General features: G+C 45.7%; 1 protein-coding gene across 1 annotated transcript; it reads left to right on the top strand.

The window, feature by feature from the left end:
- Positions 1–10336: 10336 nt before the first annotated feature.
- On the top strand, positions 10337–17350 carry CST7 (cystatin F). Its single transcript, XM_030268822.4, has 4 exons — positions 10337–10628; positions 14917–15089; positions 15335–15451; positions 15910–17350. Exons 1-4 carry the CDS (start codon positions 10379–10381, stop codon positions 16000–16002), a joined length of 633 nt encoding a protein of 210 aa, XP_030124682.4. The 5' UTR covers positions 10337–10378; the 3' UTR covers positions 16003–17350.
- Positions 17351–22674: the final 5324 nt, after the last annotated feature.

The following is a 22674-nucleotide window of genomic DNA, read 5'->3' as shown; positions in this document are numbered from 1 at the left end:
ACGACTGAATTTATTACCCCTCTGAATATGTGCAGCATAATATGCAGCAAAACAGAAGTTTGAAGAGAAGGAGTGGGCAAAGAAACTTCTTTTTAATGATGAAGCCAAGCTCACACAATATCTGAAATCTCAAGCTGTATGTGATTTTAGTCCAAATCCACTGATGTTCTTCCCACTGATGCACCCTAGCTCTGGCCACCAAGCCTTCTTGCAGGTCAGAGCCCCTTGCTTTGCCTGTGGAGTGTAATTCATGTGGAATACACTTCAAAAGTAGACAAGGTTATCCAGTCCAAAAATGTTTCCAAGGGTGTATATGTGCCTGCACTTCAGGAGGCAAAAATCAAGTTCCTGGTGTAAAAGCATGACTGCAGCTTTTACCAGCTTTTCTGCCTGTGGGCACTCTGCTGTAATGGGAATGTGAAGCAAACACAGGATGCTCCCACAGAGTACAGCCCAGACCTTCCTCAGATTAATAATGACAGATTCCAAGACACATTCTTCTAATACAATATTGCTAAAATAGAAACTTTTTTCTAAAGAGCATTTAAAAGCTGGGAAATTTAAAATTATAGTTCCCACAAGTTACCTTTGACTGTACTCTCAGAAAACCACATCTAACTACTGTGGAAATGTGAGGTACATTTTTCTCTAAGGTGATAATAGCTTCCTGGTTAGGAAGTGGCAGTGCAATAGCTTACAAAAGATGTTCTGAAACATCTTCCAGATTATGTCCTTGAAAAATGAAGAACTGCCAAACCAAAATTGACACAGATTATCTTACATATGCTGTCTCAAGAGTAGAGACCCTTGCTCCCACCCAGCTCACTGAGGGATTCATCTCTGGGGGAAACTGGTGTGCAGGACTTTGGTTTATTTGTGAAATGCCTGGTTTCAGCTCAGCTTCCTCACTTCCTTAGTCCTGTTCATCCTTTCTCTTCCAGACACATTCAACCAGAGATGGACTCTGTCCTAGAAGCATCACTGAGGAGATGCAGCACTTGCCACACACAGACTGATTGCTTGGTCCCCTTGTATCTAATACCCTGCATGAAGTCCCAGAATTCTCTTGCCATTGTGCTGGCAGGCTGTTAAAGACATGTCCCTTTAATTTAAAGACTCACATTGATGGAGAACTCAGTCCCTTGGCAATCAGGCTGATTGCTCTCTCTCTTGAAAATCTACATTATATTTCTACATTGATTCTCGCTGACTTCAATTTCCAGTCACTGGGTATTACATCCTTTCCTATTAAGAAGCCCTCTAACACCTCTTCTCCCTGGGCAGTCATTTCATCACGTTCTTTGTGACATACTAAATAGGCTGGCAGCCTTATTTAGGCACCACAATACAGACCTCAGCCTGCTCTTCCTGCTCTGTAGTGCTTTAATTTCAGGATAATATCTGGCTCCTATGTGTCCAAGACTAGAGCAATGAGGGACATCACCACTGTTGCGATAGGAACAGAGTGGGATGTCCAGAAAATCCCTCAGCAGCCTCCTTGTGAAGATTCCAGGTTTTTCAGGGATTTTTTTTTGTTTATTTGTTTGTTTGTTTGTTTGGGCTGGTTCCTTTTAAGAGGGAGAGAGACTTAGGTGTTTTGTGAACACAGATCTATTTAGCTGATACAGGGGCAGGTGAGAACTTTGATTTCCATGAGGGCAACCTGTGAATGCTGCTGTAGGTGCTTGTGTAGTCCAGAACAATCCTCAGGGAAGACCTACACTGCCCACCTTGCCACAGACAGGATGTGAAGAGTGCATTTGGGATCATCCCTAATACTCTTCTGACCACAATGCTACTGATATCCTGAGACATTTTTCTGATGCTGTGTATGAAGCCAAAGTCTTGAAGAAAGGCATCCTTCAGGAGCTGTGGATCTCTGGAACTGGAAAGGTAGGCAGCTTCTTCATGCACCTAATGGAAAGCCTATATTTGGCTCAGGCTGCCTAATACCAGCCTAACCTGGTCTCCCTAAATGTGCCTCAAGACATCTCTGTTTGCTCCTGACTCAACAGCTTGAGGCTCTGCTCACAAAACTCCCCTTTGTGCTGTGTTGACTTGGGGTTTGGGGCCAGGGTCTGCAGCAGCAGGATCAGGATCAGTTCTCACAGGTTTGGACTTGCTAAGAGCAATGTTCTTGTTACAGCCCCCTTGTTACAACCTGCAGTGGTACAGCAGGCTCCAGATTTCTTTCCCTGTGGGCTTATATGCACCCATTTTATCCACATTCAACCTCCCTGACTTTCCAAAAACTGTCAGAATGACCTTTTGACTGAAGTATTCTCCAATTCTTCCTCCAGCAGTGGATGTCCTCCAGACATCCTCTCTGCCCCATGGAACCAACCTCTGACTTCTCTAAACCAGCATGTTCCCCCATTCCTACTCACAGTTTCATCCAGGTTCTCTCAGGGTTATCTTGCAGCTGGGCTTTGTGCAGTCTGACCCTCTGTGTGGAAAACTCCCAGAAAGCAAAACCATGCCTGCTCCTGCTGCAGCAGCACAGCTCACTCCCTGCTCGCTGAAGGACCAAGACACTTCAAAAGAGGACAAGCTGGAGAGAGCCCCTGACTCTGACCTCACGTGGGGAGAAAGAGGAGGCATGGCCATGGGAAACATTCATCCTTCATGCTCAGAGCCCTGGTGCAGGCGTTCTTGCAGACACAGCTGGTCCTGGCTTGGTTTCCCAGCTGAATGTGGAGAAAGGCTTTCCTCCTCATTTTCCCAATGGTCAGACCATATGAAGAGTACTTGTTTGTCAGAGCATGGGTTGCCTGACTGCAGGGTCAGGCAGGTCCCAGTGCCTCAGTCATTCCCCTTTTCTAGGGAAAGTCCAAACCCACCATGTTGATTATTCTTCCTAACTGGAGCCAGTGGCTGCCCAGTCCCTGTTTTCCCCGTGCCCCTTTTTCCTTCCTTGGCCATTGCTGGTGGCAGTGACCTGCAGCCCTCCCTGACCCAGGGCTCCCTGTCAGTGCTCCCAGCCAGGAGGGAACAAGGCTGGGCTCCACTTGTTCTGGATGGGCTGAGCCAGAGACAGGTGTCACTGCCATCCCCAGCACACATTCACTCCAACCCCTGACACCGTAACACAGACATTTATAGATGGCCTGGGTATTGACTGGGGGAGGGTTTTCATGCCTAATCCAATGTCAGTACCAGCAGCAATTGTTGTTGATGTGTCCATCCTTTCTGCAACTGCAAATAACAGACCCTAAGCCTTTGGACAGACCTCTGTGAGACAGGACTGCCACACAAGGCATCCCACCAGTCTAAAAGCTGGCAACTCATTTCCAAAACCCCTCATTGGTAGATGGTATTAATAAACAACAAAACAAAACAAACACAAAAAATATTTTTTTCATACATATATGCAAGAGCCTTGCATTCAGAACTCAGTTGCTTATCCCATTTAAACTGATCTACAGATGACAGACAATGAAAAAGAATCAAATGGGAGCTGACTTACAAGTCACAGACCCTGTAAATCAAGAGAAAGCCTTCTTTTTACTCACATTCTTGCAGGTCTGCAGAGTTTAGCAGTGTGGTCCAAGAGCTGAGGTTGGGCAGACACATCAAGGTACTGGAGATGATTTACCTTTTGACATTAATTCTATCTAAAGCACTAGAATGGAAACTGCATTTGTGTCAACAGCAGCTCGTATTCAGCTCACTTCAAGTGCTTTTCTGAAAGATACAGTTCCCATTCCACACTTGGTAGGCCAGGGGAGGAAATTCCTTTGCTTCTGAATGAACCCAAAAATGTCTCACATCTGTGCCAATCTCTGCCTGCTCCAAGATCCTGTCCAAGGTCTCCTGGCCACTTTTATCAATTTCGAGAGGAGTGCACTGGACACACAAAGCTGCAGTTCCCTTCTCCTCTGGCTCATTATTGTGCTCACATGATGATGCTGGGCTGCCCAGCAAAAAGGAGGAGAAGAGCAACCTCCTTGAGTATCCAGGGAATTTTTCTCACACCTCAGTGTCCATTTTAAATTTTCCCAGCTCTTTCCATCTCACACAGAAAATCTGCAGAGCCTCACTTTACCCCATTGTGACAAAGCAATTCTATTCTGTGGAGGAAAGCTCTTCTGAGAGAGCTGCTCACTGATCTCTGCTCAAACTCTAAGTCTGACATCCCATTGTCTCAGAGAGGTCAGCAGTCTGAAGAAACAGAAATAAATGGGAAGACTTGATCACTGCAGCTGCTTGGGAGGTAGGAGAGGGTCAGCTTCAAGGAAGTCTGTTCTCCTCCTGCATCTCTGCTCCCACTGCCAGAGATAACTCCTAACTTTTCAGCTTTCACCCTCAGGCAGAAGTGCCTGAAAAAGCCAATTTGAAGAACTGCAGGGCAGCACCACTGGTGCAGTTTCCCACTCCAGCAGTCTTATACAGAGGAAACATCTTTGAGCCAAGCAAGAACTCTGGTCATGGGCCCAGGGGGAAGTGATGGAGCTTGGCTGCACCTAGGGCACACACTGCAAAATGAGGTACTACTAAATGTGCTGGAAAACCAAGACAGCCCCAGGGGGAGATCAAAGTTAACACACAGTTTGACCCTTTTCCATACCCTGCACACAGCATGTGTTAGAACAGCTCCCCTGATGCACTGCAGCAGCCCTGTTTAATGGCAGCACAATCCAAAGCACTCTCACTTGCTCTGGCTGTGTACCACTCATGGAAAACAGAAAAAAAAAAATTAATCTAAGGTACCTGAAAGAGCTCATTTCACAGCAATATATTTTGACATTGCAACAAAACATCTTCTACAGAAAATTCCCAAGCAGTGTCTCTAGCATGGCTAAATTCATTCTGCCGGTCTACAACAGCCAGCTGCACTTGCCCATTCCAAGAGAAATGCAGAAATCCCACAGGACCTCGAGACAAGGTAAAAAGACATCCTGTTGTTCTCTGACCAGCACTGCAGAGCTCACACAGGTCCCTGAAGCAGGGAGGCTTAGTGGCTTTTCTGGATCTTTTTATAAAACTTAAGTACAGCTATTTCATCCTTGTTAACTAGCTGGTTTTCTTCACAGGCACTGACAAAGCAGAGGCTGTTCATAACTGCCCTCTCAGGTGGAGCTGAGAAGTCCTTTTTGTCTGTAGAATAGGGCTTTGAAGCTTTCACTTCGTGGCTGTGATCAAAAACCTCCTCAGACTTTCAGTGGGAGTGGAAGGACAGGGATTCCAATTGCTGAGAAACAGCAATTTTGCAGTCAGGGAAAAATCATTAAGCCCTGATTGATTCTTCACTTTTTTGCTATAGAACCACATTTTTTCAGTGATGGATTTCAGCAGGTAGCAATTGTGTGGCTGTTCAGCCTCTGCCCAAACTGCAGGGAAAAGCAGAGTGGCTGGGAATGGAGGGGGGGATTTCATTTGCTGCCCTCAGCCTGGGCACCACATGTGCCTAAAGTATCAACAGCAAGCGCACAGTTCTGCTTGGTTTAAATTTTATTTAGGACCTGATTTTCTGCTCTCTACAGGACACCATTCTCCAACACCGTGCTCATAGCCCAGGGAGCATTTTGCACATGCTGGAGTTGCCACCTGTGTATGAGAGCAAATCTCAGCCCTCCTTTGGATGTGCTGGTGGTTGCTCCTGGTGGACTGAGGAAGCAGAGAAGAGCTGGCAGGGCTGGTGAAAGGGAGCACAGCACAGCAGAAGCAGACTGGGGCTGTCAGATCCAAGTCTCACCAGCACTGAGTGGCTGGGTACCTGCCAGGCAGAGGAGCTCCACCGAGTTGTGGAAGGGATTTTCAAACACAGCTAGAGAACACGGATTTTTCTCCCCTCACACTGGGAGAGCTGCAGCACGCACTGCATTGCAGACACAGGCCTGCATTGCTGTGCCTCACTGTGTCTTGCACTTGCTTTTTCATGGCTTGTGCTAGGACTGATCCTGAATACCAAAAACCCAGCGTTCATCCGACCCTTGACAGCTGCCATCCTGAGGCAGCCTCTCACTGTCACCCCTGCTTTGGCCACCTGGATGGCTTTTTAGCAGCTCTAACCCTCTGTGGCTTCCCTAAGGATCACTTTCCAATGTGGTAAGACCCATTTAACCAGGTTGGTCTTCAAAGAGGACCCCAGCCAGCTGATTGAGCCAATGCTTCTGGGCATCTGGGCTCTTCATTTGGAGAGGGAAGGGATGGGAGGTTTGTTCATGTCAAAATTAATAAAACAGCCACAAGGTAAAACACAGAGGGGTCTTCACATATATCACAGTCCCCTGCAGTGCAATCCATAGGCCATCTCTCACAGCAGCTGGCAGAGCTGCTGGCAGATAAAGTAAATAATAACACTGTTGTGTCCCCTACCCCTGCCTCAGCCAAGTTATTTCTTCTTCACGTCTCTCCTCTAGAAATGTATGGTAACCAGATTATCCTCAAGCCTTCCAGACTGCTTTAATATTGGATAGAAATTCAGAAGTTATTGCAGGTAGGAAAACAAACAAAAAAAAAGCAGATGCAATTACATGAGCCTCAATCTCCTTGAAAAGTCACAGTTCCTCGTGCAGTGGAGGCACAGGGGAGGGTGGGTGAGCTACAGAGCATCTGGCAGGGAGGGCAAGTAGACAAATTCTCTGGTTGGAGGTCAACCCACCAATTTCTCTCATACGTGGACACATATTCCCAAACGTGGCCACCAGTGTTCCTTCCCCTTGTACCTCAGCAAACTTGTTCAGCCACTCCCCTACCCAGAAGGGTATCAAGTATCCTGAGGCTTCTCCAGGTGGTTTTCCACTTACAAAAGCTGGGCTGGCGAGGTGTTCCTGCTGCAGGAAGGTAGAGGAGCAGCTGAGTCCTCAGCTGAATTCTTGATCCTGCTTCTTCTTCCTTGAACTATCCTTTCTCTGGATCTCAACATATTTTGCCCTTGCAAAGTGCAGATTTCCAGTATGGAGTATCTTGCTCAAACCTTTCATTAAAGCAACACCAACTAAACTAGCTGCCCTAGAGATCTGATGAAAGCCTGGAAAATATTAAAAATATTTAAAGGAGAAAAGAATGCAATTATTGACAGTGGTAAATGCATCTTAATTAAAATCTTGTAATGCACAATTCAAACACACTCCAGCCAGCCTCCAGCTCCCTGCAAAAATTAATGAGATTAGTTTTTCTTACACTGATCCACAAAGTACAAAAATAGAGTGAGAACTGAAGATGAAATGTTGTGGATGCAGGGCTAGATGCTGATTGCATTTACAGGAGTATAATTGCAACAGGATCCCTTGCAGATCCTGCTGGCATGGTTCCAGGAAGCAAGGTAGCAACTGCTGGGTTATGCTGCAGGGACAAATGTCTGGCCCTAAATAACTGAAGCAAAAGGGGATGATGAGGACGACCACATCATGTTCCAAATGAAAATAAAATATCAGGTACGGTGGCTTTTCTGCTTCTTCAGTCCAAAGGAGGATAAAATTACATCCTTGATTTATGAATAATAGAAGTTTGGTTGGGTTTTTTATTTTAATCTAAAGAGTCCCCAGAGTTGCACTGTTGCCAAAGCCTCTTGTAACTCAGGCCAACAGTGAGAGAGAGAATGTACCAACCCTAAAAATTCCCTTGCAGAAAACACAGCAGACTTGGTATCCCAAGGCTTGCAATAAACATCCCCTGCTCACACCAAAAAACACAAACATCAGGGTTCTTCATGCATGCAAGTCTTTCAATATCTATTTAATCCATCTTAATGCAGAAAGATCATAAGTTTGATTTAGACTGGGTCAGGGCTAGACATTTGCTTGAAGCAAATGCTTTGTTTACCCTGGGATAACCTGTGAGTGTTTCTGTGCCTACTTTTGTTCATCCTCTCCCTGTTCAGGATGCCTGCTCACACACTGGGACATTCAGTGACTGAAATCTACTCCACCAAGTGCCCCACATGCCCTGGGCTGGTGTAGAGGAGATCTACACACACTTTCCAGGTAAAGGGGATGAAATTCCTACCAGTGACCCTCAGGGAATTTCAGTGATAAGAGTATCTGACTCATTTTCTGGGGTTGGATGTCAGACAAAACATCACGCTGCTCCACTTCTGCAGATGGATTTGGGGCACAGAGCAGTATCCCAGGAAGTGATGGGATACTGCTTGGAATGAGATTTAGCAAAGGGACAACTGTCACAATCTCCAGCCACTGGTTTATTCCACAGCACAAAATTTCCCAAGGAAAAATAACAGGTATATGTACACTGTGACCTCAGAGGAGTTTGATACTGTTTGGCTCTAATTGGGGGGGGGGGGGGGGGGGGGGGTGGTGGAATTTTTGATGTCATGTTCTTTGTATTCTTTTTACATAAAACCACTTAGCACTATTAATACTATTGCTCATTAGTGAGCACTCTGTTACTTCCTAGGAGTAAGGAACTAGAGAAATTCCCCCAACACAATCATAAAAGGGGCACTAGAAAAAGTTGATATGGAAGAGGTGTAAATGATCCATTTTTAAGGAAAGAAGGGGCAAGGGAAGAAGACAGGAAAAAATATGTCACCTGAAGTCACATGCTTTTTTTTTTGAAATTGCTGTCTGGCTTTGTTACAGAATCATAGAATGGTTTGGGATGAAAGGGACTTTAAAGATCATCCAGTTCTGACCCCCCTGCCATGCCCAGGAACACATTCTACCAGGACAGATTGCTTAAAGCCCCATCCAACCTGGCCTTGAACACTTCCAGGGATGGTGCATTCACAATGCCCCTGGACAGTCTGTGCCAATGCCTCACCACCCTCATACTAGAGCATTTCTTCCCAAAATCTAACCTAAAACTGCCTTCAGTCAGTTTAAAGCAATTTCCTGTGGATCTGTCACAATACCAAAAATCCCTCTCCCAGCTGTCTTTTAGGCCCTCTTTAGGTACTTGAAGGTTGCTATAGGGTACTCTAAACATTTTACCAAAATCCACTGATTTTCTAAAGAGTCAGTTTTTAGTTGTTTTGACCCCTTGAGAATATCCTGTTGTATTTCTCCCATGCCTATATCTTAGAGTAAGTCCTTTTAAGTGTATCATCAAGCAAGTTTTGGGGCCTTACAGGGTCCCAATCACCTCTTTCTTACATGTTAGAGGATCTGGCTGTAGGCTTAGAAATTTACTCACCAGAACCTGTCAGCGAGGTAGCAAATGTTGAGAACAGCTCTTCAGGAGAAAGGGGGGAGCTGAAGACACCTGATGGAGTCCCTACTTGTGTCACAGTCACAGGTCAGGCTACCATGAGAGCTCAAAAAAAAAAAAAAAAAAAAAGAGGTAGAATAATTTAAATCCCCTCAAGATAGTCCTTCTCATTCCATGTCAATGTTTTCCATAGGCTTAGGAGTCTGATTCAGCAGCCTATGCAAGAAGTACTGATGATCAGTTTGACACAACATGCTTGCCCCGCTCTTTCTCTGTGGGACATTTCAAAAGGGGATTTATCTAATCCCTTCCTACAACAAAACATTAAGAATATTTTCCTCCAGCCCTTTATACACCACCCACAGTGCCCTGCATTAGGACTTTACCTGAGGCTGTAAGATGCCTCTGCTCAAAAAGGGACATTGCTGGGGCAAGTGAAAGGCAGCCATCACCTTCCTGCTCTCCTGAAACATAAGCACACACACACACAGAGCAAGGTCCACCCCCTCAGCCCTTCAGTGAGACAACACTTCACCTCCCACTCTCCTGAATCTGTCATCTGGTTACTTCAGCTGCACCACAAAGTCTGCCAACTAATCTCTTTCCCTGGTCTTTCAAGCCTCTCAGCACGGGGCAGCACTGCCAAGAGAGGATCTTCTGGAAATCAAGGACTTACACTGGAGAATCCAACCACAGAGCTGATAAGCTCTGCAAGCCACAGAGAGACAAAATACCCCTCTCCTCCGGTTTCTCTTCTTTCTAGATATCACATAGAAAAAACTGATCTTCTCTTAATGCCACTCTTTCCTGTTGTCATAACACTTTTTATAAATGTAGGGTGTGATGCTCTCCTCTACCACCAAACCCAAAATGTTTTCCTTACAGGTTTTGTTCCACACAGCCCCCTTGGGTAGGTACCCCCAAAACTTCCCTGTCTCCCTAACCCAAACCCCACATGTCCACATCAGGGGAAACAAGACACTGGACCCATCATCTCTGTCATGTGTCCCCACAGAGATGCACAATGCAAGCCAAGAGCCACGTCCCCAGGGCTCATTGCCTATTTCTTAGGTATGAAGTTTCCCCATGATCTTTAAAGCACATGACTGTAACTCTCCTCACCCCCACATCCCTTCCCAGTGCTGTATCACACGTATCTGTCCCCACTTCTGCCCAGTCCTTGAGGATCACAAAGCAAAAGTCCCTGTCTCATGCAAGACTGGTGCTGCTATCACCAAGCCACAGCTTTGTGGCTGGGCTTCGAGGTATGTGGTCATCAGCAGGAAACAAAGTCTGCATCAGAGCTGTGACGATTCAGGGGGTTTTAGGGTGGTTTCTTTCTTCCCCACCAGCCAATAAGGGCACTCAAAGAAGCACTTCTCTGGCAGGAAGCAGGGCAGTTACTCCTCTGGCTGTTGGGCTCCTCTTCTGGGTGGTGGAGATGGCAGTGAACTTCTCCTGCAGCATCACTGCGTTTTTCTGTTTGGCACTCTGGAGCTTCACCGGGTCTTCGGGTGGTAAGAACAGAAAATAATTGCTGTTTTCCTTGTGTTTTAGTTTCTGTGAGTGCTGCTACGTAATGCTCTGGTAAATAGCAGCCTTTCTCCAACTGCTGCCCAGGCTGGCTCAGCACTGCAGGGTTCAGGCTGCAGCTGAAAACCCAACTGCTCAAAAGACTTTCTCCTTGTGTAGTGAACCATGCTGTCCAGGGATATCATTATGGGGTTTTAAAGTCAATTTATGGTTTTAACTCATCCGTCAGTGTTTAAACTCTGCGTGACCTTGATTATTAAATCTAAAGGCTGCGGGTAACAATCTGACTGCTAAGTACAGATGGACACTTGAGTGCAGATTAGCTGACTTTTAATGAAGCATTAACCTGTTTCATTTCTTTCTTTGCTGAGCAAGGGAACTCTCTTGATTGCAGCTGGCCTTAAATCTTTAGAATGGGAGCTGCAGACATGAGTGTTTTCCTCTGAAGGTTTTGGTTCAGTACTACTGAATATATTTCAGTATTACTTTGGTTCACATATATGGAAAGAACTCAGGGACGGTGTTTGTTTAGCCAGTAGCTTTTTGTTTCTGCTGTGGTTTCCTTTGGGGGCTGCAGAGGCATGCAGGAACTCTGCCACATCTTAAATGTAAAGATAAAGACCTAGGCTTGTTAGGGGGAGGAAGTTTTTAAAGGAGGGAGAAATGGGGAGGAGGTTTTCAAAGTCTCTGGTGGGAAAAAAAAAAAAATCAACCTGTTGCAATCAGCTAATTTGTTTCACTGCAGCCTGGGAGGGAGCACACACAGGATTGCTCTCTCATACTGCAGGAACAAGGTCTCCAAAGCAATCCTCAAGGAAGGAAGCACAAGAAAGAGCCTCTCAATACAACATTCAGCTCATATCTGCAAAAACAGCCCTTGTTTGCTTAATAACAGATGGTTGCCTGTTAATTTTGAGCAAGAAAAGCATCTAACCCTACTATTGCCCAACAGAAGGAGCAGGAGGAGGGCTGGCTTTTCCTTCTCTCCCTTTTTCCATTTCCCTCCATCTTTCATCTCTCTCCTCTCCTGGATTTCCAAGTCCAGGAGCAAGGATGGGCTCTGAACATGAATACTCTGGTCCTAAGCATCTCTCACTAGAGCAGCAAGAGTTGTCTGCTCAGAGAATGAGATCACACACTTGTGGCCTTTGAGTATTTTAGGTGCCTGGCCATGTTATGCTGTGCCCCTGCTCCCACACAGGCCTGGATGTTTCAGGAATGCTGGTATGCCTAGAGCCCTGCAGTGTTATTTGACCCTCTGAGCCAAGTCTGCCTTGTGTCTGGAATGGGGCCATTGGCTTACACAAATTCTAATTTTTAGGTAATGACACTCAAGCCAAGCCAGGGATGAAAAGGCTGCAGAGAGAAAACCAGAATTACAAGTACCTCACACCAGAGAGTCTCTGGGGTTTGGAAAGACAGTACTGCAAACTATTCCAAACAGTAAAAGTGACTTTAGACCCGTGTGTTTTCCATGCAGTGACCACCTTAAATGGGAATGAAAGCACACAAAGAAAACCAAACCCTAGCCTTAAGAAATCTGAGTCCCCAGAGGAAAACAGTGGCATAAAGATCTCCCACAATGGCTCAGTAGATTTTATACCCATTTTGCTCTGGTATGAGTAATTTTCAACACCAAGTTGCAACAGGTGAATGAGGTAAAATGCCCAGTTCCCCTTAGTGAAAGCTGGGAGAAAAATTGGGGGGAAAATATAACCTATAACTTATGCCCTGCTTACAACACATGGTATATTGAGTCTACAATACATTGAGTCTACAATCTGTCTACAACCCCTGTCCAGTCTGGCCATGTGTGATAGTGCTGGATCTCCCAGGCACTGGAGTCAGGAACGAGGGCTCTTGGACTCTGACTCTTGGTCTGAATAATAGTTTTCTTCCCATCCACACAGTGTGATTTCAGCCAGTCTCATTCACCCTATGCTTATAAAAGACGTCACCATGACTCAAGAGGTGTTGAGGGTTCTCAAAAGCCTCAAAAGGACTTCGTGTTAAGATTGAAAGAAGCTGTGGTTACACTCCCTTCTACAAAGAACAGTATCTGATGTCAACACCCCCACCACTGCAACACCTGACTTTCCAACAGGTGTGAGAGCAGATATTCAAGCAAGGTGCTGGGGAGCAGCAAGACGAGCCCAAGGCAGCAGCCTGCTCTCAGCCTGGCAGAATGTCCCAGTTGCTAGGTGAGCTCAGGAAAAAACTGGTCCCTATAGCTGTTAGGTTGCTATTGACGGCACAGGAAGAACATGGCATTTCTGAGGAAGAGGACAGCTGGTCTTGTGGGCAAACCAAGGCCCTGCTCTGCCTTGAGCTTCATTTCTGCCTGCAGACAGGTCCTGCATGGCTCCCCTCAATCACCTGTGGATGCCAGTGCCTTAAACCCCTGTGAAAAGTTTTACCCATGAGCTGAGCACTGAGTAAGATGTGCTTACCTGAGAAAGACCTTCAGCCCAAGGCTGAATGGCCACAAGCTTCTGTGACTCTCAATCCCACCCTTGCTGCAGTGAGGGGACACCATCCCACAGAGAACAGTCTTGGGACCTACAAGTGGATTCTGGGCTGTTGGGTGAAGAAACACCAAAACCCTTGCCCAGCACTGGCTGCACACCCATAGTGCCAACACAGATCAGAGGCATGGCACAGGAAAGCTCATCACCTCCACACCAGACACAAAGCCACCTGCAGAACATCTGCTCCTCTCCAGCACATGGCCTGGGTCTCTCAGCTCCCACCTGCAAGAAAATATGGGGGTCATTTAGGTAGTTGGGGTATCAGCCAGGAAGAGAGATGGATTTGGACATCCTTGGGTTGAGGAGGGGCATGGAATTGAGTCTCTCCTTTGCAGGCCAAGGTGTAAATCCCTGAGCACTGTTACAAGTGGGTGCAGCAATTAACACCTGTGAGAAGGATGTGGCAGTATAAGTAGCATGTGCATAAGCAACATGTGAGACAAATTTTTGTCACCTTCCGTGCTGATGATGGCACATAATGCTGGTTTGGTTTCTATTTTTTTTTAATATATATTGGACCATCAAGCTGCCCCTGCAAACTTGCTTAAGTACACAGCCTATGTTCTGTGCAGCTGGCTGTGGGTGAGAGATCTATCTGTGAAAAAAAGCTAGAGGTGATAAAAAGCTTGACTTTCACAGCAGATTTAGTACAACCTCTGTGTGCACAAGCACACACAGACTCACTGCCTGCACACACACAGGGTCACCTCCTGCACTGGCAGCCTTTGGCATTAGCAGTGGGTGGAGGGCACCTTCTGCAGGATTGGGGATTTTTTCCTCTTCTTTGACTTCAGAAGTGGGAAAATTGAGAGGAATGGAAGTGTAAAAGGGGGTGAAATAATGACATCAACTGTAAGCTCTGAGCTTCTTTTAAATGATTGAAAAATAAGTGGTGCATGGGGGAAGAGCTACACAAGCAAGTAAAAATACACAGTAAATGGTCCTATGAACTGCTCTAACATGAAAGGTCATGGATTAACTTCCCACACTTCCCAATTTCCATTTCCTACACACCTTGCTTCTCCACTCCATGACCTTGGCAATCGTAGAATTGTTTGGGTTGGAAGGGAACTTCAAGACCATCTACTTCCAACCCCCCTGCCACAGACCAGGTGGCTCACCTTCCACAAGAACAGGTTGCTCAAAGCCCCACCCAGCCTGGACTTGAGAACTTCCAGGGATTAAACATGTACCAGTGTTTTATCACCCTTTTAGTGAAGAATTTCTTCTGAACATCTGAATCCTTCTAACATAAAAAATCTCAAGATGCCATCAAAGGTTTAACGGAGAGGTGTGGGATAAAAACTTGTATCTGTAAGATAAGGTATGCAAATTAAGAGCAGCAGGACTCTTGAGCTAGTGTTTGTTATGTTATCAAAACTATACTGCACTCTGAGCAACATGACCTATCTTTAAAAGCAGTTTCAAAGTTGGTCCTTCTATAAACCAGGAGTTACACCAGAGACATTTAAATAATATTTGTGATACTCTGGCTTCTTCTAAGTAATTTTGATCTCTGCTTTCACTCCTGGCAGCATCTCTTTATGTCACTTCATTTCCTAGGACTGTTTCACCATTTCAGACACGTAAACAAAAACTACTTTGTAACAGATGTGAGCAGAAACCTTCTGAAGTACAAACGTATTTGGACAAGTAAAAGAGTTTAGCACTGGTTCAGAGGGCTGAAATTCACACCCTTCCAAGCCCCTGATGTGTTTTGCCCTGATGTTTTGTGTTGTTTCAGGTATACATGTAACACCACCCCACTCAACCATAAGACCTGGCTTCCCTGTCCCAGTGAACACCAACAACCCCACGGTCCGCAAGGCCGCTCGCTTTGGGGTCTACAGATACAACAACAGCTCCAATGACCTCTTTCTGTTTAAGGAATCACAGATAAAGAAAGCCATGGTACAGGTAAGAGCAGTAGACTCCTGATGGTTCTCCAAATCATCTCCTAACTGACCCTCCTATGGCATATCCAAGACACAACATCCCTGATCTTCCTCAGGGCTGCTAAAACTGTCCCCTACAGCACTGCTACAAAGGAGGGCTCTGTGTAGGTGACACACAGTTCTCAGGTGTAGCACTTGATTCCTAGCCAAAGTTTTGGCATCTTTTCCCCCTGCCCTCACTCTAAAGGAGGAAACTGCTTTCTCTAGCTAGTCAGAGGGCTGAAGTACATGCTTCACGTGGAAATCAAACGCACCGTGTGTGAGAAGAGGGATCACTCCAGTCTGGACAGCTGTCACTTCCAGAGGGAAAAAAACCTGCAACGGGTATGTGTTCAAATTATTCGGGGTGTGAAGGAACTACAGGGAATTCTTGGTCATCTGTAGCTGTACAATCCCTTTTAGACCAACTCTGCCATGTCTTCATATGAGTGCCAGCCTCTCCTCTGCAGAGCCAGCTGGGGTGAGGCCAGGTTATTGCCTTTCATGCATCCAGGGCCAGCTCCTGTCTGCAAGGAGTTGAACCAGACACATCCACTTATCCCATATTCCTGAGTGACTGAGATCACTGTGAAGAAATTGAGTAGGTGCTAAATAGATTTTCTGGGTGGGAAACACTTTACCCAGGCTTTCCCACTAGACAGGATTACTTAGTAAACAGTACTTTTCCTAGGATAAAGTGGGCAGACAAAAGGATGCTGTTTTCTCCTGCCGCATCAAGCCTGCAATGCTGAGATCACCAGCAGACACCTGAACTTTCCCACCTATTTCCCTTTTATTCACAGATGCTGAGATGCTATTTTGAGGTCTGGATAACACCTTGGACACATGAAGTGCATATCCCTGTTGCCCACTGCCACCAAGACCTTTCCCCATGAGAGCCTGACTTACAAAGGATCCCCCACCCTGAGTTTTTCCTTGCCTGGACTGCTGAGTTCAATACTGAAGTGGGGAACAGCTGTACAGAACTGCACAGAGCTTTTCTCTCAAAGCACATGGTTGTTTTTTCCCTGTGAAAAAAAACCACTCAAAAGACAAGGCCTGCCTTGACTGAATGTCTTGCTATGCAGTTGTGTATCTGTTTTTCCAAAACTAAACTGCACATGGACACATGTTGTCATTCATTCACCATCCATCCTCTGGCTGAATTTCCAAGCACCCCCAGGAAGCTCTGTTGCACTTGTTTTGTGACGAACTTTCACAAACCCATGATGGAAACAAATCTAAACCACAGCACGTGTGCATACAACACCTAGGAAAGCTTTACAACAGTGGGGTGGTTTGCCTGGGTATACACACACACAGGTTTTAAGATTTTCCAGTGCCAGGGAAATGATCAGACACATCTGTCAGGAAGGCAGGAGAGAGAGCTGTTCTTTTTTTAAGACACAAGTATGGATAAGGATGTCTTGAAATACAGACATCCCAAAAATTACACAGTCCAACAAGTGTTTCCACTTTAATCAAAAGCTAAGCTACACTGTGAAAGGGCATCACTTCAAATGCCAAGGCTAATAAATTTAATCATATTGCCAAATAATAATTCTGAGGTTAAACAGCATAGTTCCATTCAGGTTAATATACAGCATTTAATCTCTGGCAGACCACAGCTTATATTCAGATTCAGCACAATAATGGTCTTCTCCAGGTGGGCATCCACCATTCCTTCAAGTCTTCACTCTTCATCCATGGGTCAATTATTGCTTACAGTGGACTAAGGTCCCTATTAGGAAGGATTTGAGTAGCTGCTCCCTTAAAACAGCCATAAAGTCTGAGCCCATGATCAGTCATACACAGACCAGCACTTCTAAATGGTCAGGGCCATGATCTAAGCCACAAAAGCAGGGTTTTTTTTCCACAAATACTCCTTTTTTTCTGAAAGTTTTTGCTTTCTGCAGCAATATTGTAACTCCTATTAGCAGTAACACTCCCTCTTTCAGCCCTTTTAACAACCATTAAGTCAAGAAAGGTCAGTAAGGAGCTCTAAGCCAAGGTCTGTGGATGTTAAGACAGATGGTATTACTAGTACAGCTGAGTATTTGCTCCAAGTAATCCCAAAGCTGGGCAAATCTCAAGTTCTGTTTCAGAAACACCACCTGTGATGAACAGGTGGCTCAGCAGAGCTCAAATTCAGCATCCAGTGCTGGAGAGGCAGCTGTGCTGCATCTTATCTTTGGGAACACCAGTGTCTTAGCTGGGAAAAAAAAAAAAAAAGAAAAAAAGAAAGCAGCAGTGCTCTAAATAAAGCTCCAGAGGGGCCACAAGAGGATGCAATGTGATGCTACATTCAGCCATCACCAACAGCCTGGTGCCAAAGACAAGGAGAAAGAAAGGCAGCGATGGTGGCTGGTGCTGTCCACAAAGCAGGAAAACCAAGCCACAGCTAAGTTTGTAGGAGAGCAAGAGAAGCCAGGCAGAGCTGCTCTTTGCATTCAGAAGGGTTAGGAATGGTCTCAAGCCCTCTTCTCCTTCAGCTGCACACTTCACACAATGCCAAGTGCTTCCAACCAGGCTGTCAGCTTTAGACAGTCTGGGCCAAAACAAGCTGGGCAGATCCATGTTCCTTCCTTCAGCCAGCAGGACAGCCTGGTGTTCAGGGACAGATGTCATTTGCCTCTCACATGCCACCAAGGGGGCGAGCAGGCAGCATGCTGTCACTTCAGGTCTGTGCAGAGATGCATGCATGCAGTGAGCATGTCATACAACAGTGTCCCCTGTGCAACTCTCCAAGCCCCTGACACACAGTGCTTCATCTCAGTCACCTCACCATGCCAGTTCTCCATTTGTCAGAGCAACAAAAGTTAAAGCCAAGTGAACTTGGCACCATGAAGGCTGACAAACCCAACAGGCCTTTGCTGTTCTCCCAAGGAAAATCCAGCCTGACTGTTCAGACCTCTCTATCCAAACAGACAAGCTCCTGCTGAGAAAGACAGATCATCCTTATGTTCAAAGCTGCATCCAAGTGTTTACTGTGACATGTAATTCCAGTGTGCTTTACAATAAGAAAGGCATACAGGAATTGTAGTACCCGTCATCCCCTCAGCTATGGTAACAGAGCTTTCACCAGCACCAAAGAAAGGAGCAGAGCTAAAGGCAAGTGAGCTCTTTGTATCACTCCAGAGCACTTCAGTCAGGAAGGATTAGGGTAATTAAAGAGGAGGACACTGCTAGCACTGACCTAAAGAACTGAAGCTAAATACCACTTCAACACAATGACATGCAGCAGTCAAAAAGCCAATGTCTCTGCCCTCTGCATCTTGGCTACAACTTACACCAAGGTTAACAGTTCACCAATTCACTCCGAGGAGTTCATACCCTTGCAGACCTTGCTGGGTCTCTGACATCTATTTCAGGTTACAATGGCAATTCAATAATATTTTTAGTAAAGATTTAGGGCATGAGGTGAGAAGGAAAACTTGTTTCTGCCAGGTCTGTATGCTGAAGAAAAAAATGGAACAATCCCAGCAGTGACATTAAGAGCTGTGGACACCCACAACCTGAGTTCTACCACAGCTTCAAAGTGGCCAGTGATCCTCAAATGCAGATCCGAGTTTGCTCAAAAGCTCTGCTCTGCAAATATTTCCTCTCATACTCCCACTTTTTAAATTCCACAGGAAACAAACTGCCTGCCACCAAAATATAAAGCACTGCTGACTGAGAGACTTCCCACTTTGTATTCTCTTGACATCAGCAGCTGTACACGAAGGACCTGGGACCTCTGCCTGTACCAGATGCACCCAGTTTCACAACCTGACTGACTTTCAGAGTCCACTGACAGCTGGCGGAGTCACAGCTCCATGGAACCAACACAAGGTTTAGCTGGCAGCAGACAGATAAGCAGACATGGCAGCTGCTGACTATGAGGAAAAAGCCTTCCACATACAGCTAACTACAACAACTTACTGCTAAATTTTCAGTCCCCACCTCAAAAAAATTAGCATATTAGCAAATATCAGCTGCCCCCTGTGCTCATTCTTTAGCAGCACAGTTTGTAAGCAGGCTAGATGAGAAGGCCCAAGTGTGAGCACCATCAGATCCCTGTTGTGATCACAGAGCAGACAGACCCAGAAGCTTAAGAGGTCATTATCTCACTTGCAAAGTTTTTACTGGCACAAAGCAGACACAAATTTCAAGGAATCAGATTTATGCCAAGGCTTTGCAATCACTTTCATCAGCTGTTCACACTGAGAAACCAACCTTTAGATAAAAGTGTCAGGGGCACAACAGTTATGTTCCAGCAGCTCTAGTACAGAAGTTTGCTCCAAACAAGAAACAGGGCAATTAACTGTGGAGTAACATTTAAAATACTTTCAGCAAAATCTTCTTGATACTTTGTGCCCTGCAGAAACATCTATTCCACCAACAAGGCAAAACAAAATGCATTTGTTAAATGCAGAGATGTGGTGTAGTCCAGCTCAGTTTCTTTCCTTGGATAGTTTTATTGCAGGGCTTTACATCAAATCAAAAGTTTCTCCAGCCTTTAAGGAGACAGGGCAACATTCTCTCATATACCATAGTCTGTCCCAAAAGAAACTTGGTAAGACACAGGAAGCAGCGTCAGGCTTCTCTGGGAGTTATGCAAAGAGGACTTTCTCCCTTTTTAAGGAACCACAGCCCCTTTCTTCTGCCACCAGAAGAAAATTATGCTCTGACAAGACCTCTGGATACCTCTGTAAATGCTCTTGCATCCAAGTAAGACTTCTCACACAAGAAAAGAGGCAGCCTCAGAGCTGCAGAGGTGTCACATTCCTGCACTCATATCATCAAAAAAGAAGACTGGCTGGCTTTTTCCAAGCCTGACACGTTCCAGGTTTCTCCTTGCTCAAGGCAGGTGTGTCACCACCCATCTGAAATCAACACATCACTGACTCAGCCTCTGTGGAAGTGGAATGAGCCTGTAAAACCAGTCCTCACAGAAGCATCAAGAAGACTTTATGCCAGTTTGTTTATTCCACGGGCATTTTAGTGCTGCTGCTTTACTCTTGCATTTGAAAGCAAATCAAAGATTAGAAATTTTTTTAGAAAAAAATAGTTTCTAGAAAAATACTGTTCTTAAGCACCCCTCATGGTGAATGATGAGACCTGTGTGTCAATCAACCTGTTTCATCTGTGGTTTACTACAGACCCCCTCACTTCTGCATACCATGGATGGATTATCAGGATCCAGCACAGCAGCAGGAATGGGAGCCAGGTAAAATGAAGTGTTAGGGTTCTTATGAGAAATGGAACACCAATGGCCTGGTTAAGCAGCCTGTCACCATGCAAAGTTTGTTGCTTAGCATTGTGCCACCCACTACAGCTGGGACTTTACAGTCTTCAGAGAGATCTAATCTCTCAGACTGAATAAAGCCTGTCTGTCCAGCCTGTACAAATAGAGGGAGCTTGTGGGGTACAAGTCCAGTCAGTCTGCAGTGCCCTTAAAAAATAAACTAAGAACTGTACTCTGTCCAAAGGCTACTTGGTGAAATACTTTGGCACATAAATCACTGGTGAAAACTGTGTACCAAGAGGCAAGCTGTGCTTGCTCCAAGGGTGCCAAAGCATCAGCTAAAAAGAATCATCACAGCATATTTGCTTTTTCAACCCCAACTTGAGATCTCATCAAGTTTAACTTTTATATCCCACCAGAAGAGGACAAACAGCTGCAAGGGCTGGCAGAGCAGTGTTAACTAGCTGGTGCTGAAGCAGCCTGCCCTGGACTAGGTTTTACCAAAAAGAGAAGCCCCTGGCCTGTACAGGAACAAGTCAGCCTGATCCAGCAGCCATGAGCTACTTGCCACAGGACTGCTGCAGCCTGGCAGTAACACAGAAGAAGGTGACAGAGGCACTGAGAGGCAAGAGTAATTTCCATTAATAGAAGAGGAGAAAGCCATTGAAATCAGGTGACATTTTTAGCATCACCTTCCCCTTTTCTGGTGCTTTTCCTTATATATTTATAGCAAATCTCTTCCCTTTCCAAAGGTGAAGAAATGCGGCAATAGTGTAAGTTTAGGTTGGATTGTCACCCAGTGGCAGAAAAGGAGAGAGCAGCAAAAACTTCAATTCCAAAGTATTAATGCACTAAATCACACAGCTGCTGAAGCAACCCCTTTAGTTCTTCAAGATGCAAAACCTCTTATTTAAAATCATAGTATGCTTTAGGTTGGAAGGGACCTCAAAGATCATCAGGGACACTTCCCGTGACTGGGTTGCTCAGAGCCCCCTCCAGCCTGGCCTTGAATTCTTCCAAGTGTGGGGCATCCACAACTTCTCTGAATAACAGGTTCCAATCTCTCTGCTCTGTGATCCTGCCAGGCACAGAGGTGAGACTGACAGGCTGCAGTTCCCCAGGTCTTCCTTTCTTCCCTTTTTTTAAAATGGGGGCTATTTTCCCCTTTTCTACTTGGTGGGAGCTTAACAGGACTTCCACAACTCCTCAAATACAATGGATAGTGACTTCATCCATCAGTTCCCTCAGGACCTACAGATGCATTTTAACAGGTCCTGTCACCTTCATGTTCCTCAGATGATCTAAAATGTGATCTCCTACAGTGGGTGATTCTTCAGTCTCCCAGTCCCTGCCTTTCCTTTCTGCAACCTGGGCAGTGTGGCTGGAGCACTTCCTGGTGGAGAAGGGGGCAAAAAACTCATTGAGCACCTCAGTCTTTGCCATGTCTCAGGTAATGAGGTCTCCCCTTTCCTTCCAGGGAGGGTCCTCATTTTTTCTAGTGTTCCTTTTTATCACCCACATACCTGCAGCAGCTTTTCTTGCTGTCCTTGATGTCTCTGGCCACATTTAATTCTCTCAGAGCTTTATCTTCTCTTACCTCCTTTATCTTTACCTTAACCTTTATCTCCTCTCCTCCCTGGCTGCTCGGACAACCTCTCTGTATTCCTACCGGGCTACAGCCCCTGCTTCCAACATCCACAGGCCTCCTTTTAGTGTCTGAGGTTGCCCAGGAGCTCCCTGTTCATCCACACAAAGCCTCCTGGCATTTTTGCCCAGCTTCCTCTCTATTGGGATGCATCACTCCTGAGCCTGGAGGAGGTGATGCCTGAATATCAACCAGCTTTCTTGGGCCCTTCTTCCCTCCAGGCTTTACCCCATGGTATTCTACCAAGCAGATCCCTGAAGGTGCCAGTCTGCCCTCCTGAAGTCCAGGGCAGCAAGTTTGCTCTACACCCTCCTCCCTACCCCAAGGAAGCTGAACTCCACCACCTCATGAGCTACTAATATATTCCAAAAACTGCCTCCAAAACCTTTCTCAACCACCAACAGTAGATTTCACAGGGACCATTTGAGTCCACATCCATCTTCAGACACCAATCTTCCCCAAATCTTTACCAGTTCTTCATAAAAAGCATGTTGAAGAGGATTCCTGCAGCTAGCCCTCTTTTCCCTGGTCACACAGATAATGAACAGGAGACTTTCAGGACCTGGTAAAACATGGAAGAAATACTACAAACAACCCTTTTCAGACCTATTGGAACTAGTCCTTAGTAACACAGAAAATGCAACTTTCATTCATCATCTGACCTCAGCGCTATAAAGAAACACAGGAGTCCACAGG

Source organism: Taeniopygia guttata, chromosome 3, assembly GCF_048771995.1.
Source record: "Taeniopygia guttata chromosome 3, bTaeGut7.mat, whole genome shotgun sequence".
Lineage (NCBI taxonomy): Eukaryota > Metazoa > Chordata > Aves > Passeriformes > Estrildidae > Taeniopygia > Taeniopygia guttata.
The sequence above is the reverse complement of the archived record's forward strand: the minus strand, read 5'-3'. Positions and strand labels throughout refer to the sequence as shown.

Coding starts and splice junctions, on each gene's coding strand:
- CST7 (XM_030268822.4), top strand. CDS start 10,379: ATGTGGTCATCAGCAGGAAACAAAGTCTGCATCAGAGCTGTGACGATT. Junction 10,629..14,916: donor CTTCACCGGGTCTTCGGGTG/GTAAGAACAGAA, acceptor GTGTTGTTTCAG/GTATACATGTAACACCACCC. Junction 15,090..15,334: donor TAAAGAAAGCCATGGTACAG/GTAAGAGCAGTA, acceptor TGCTTTCTCTAG/CTAGTCAGAGGGCTGAAGTA.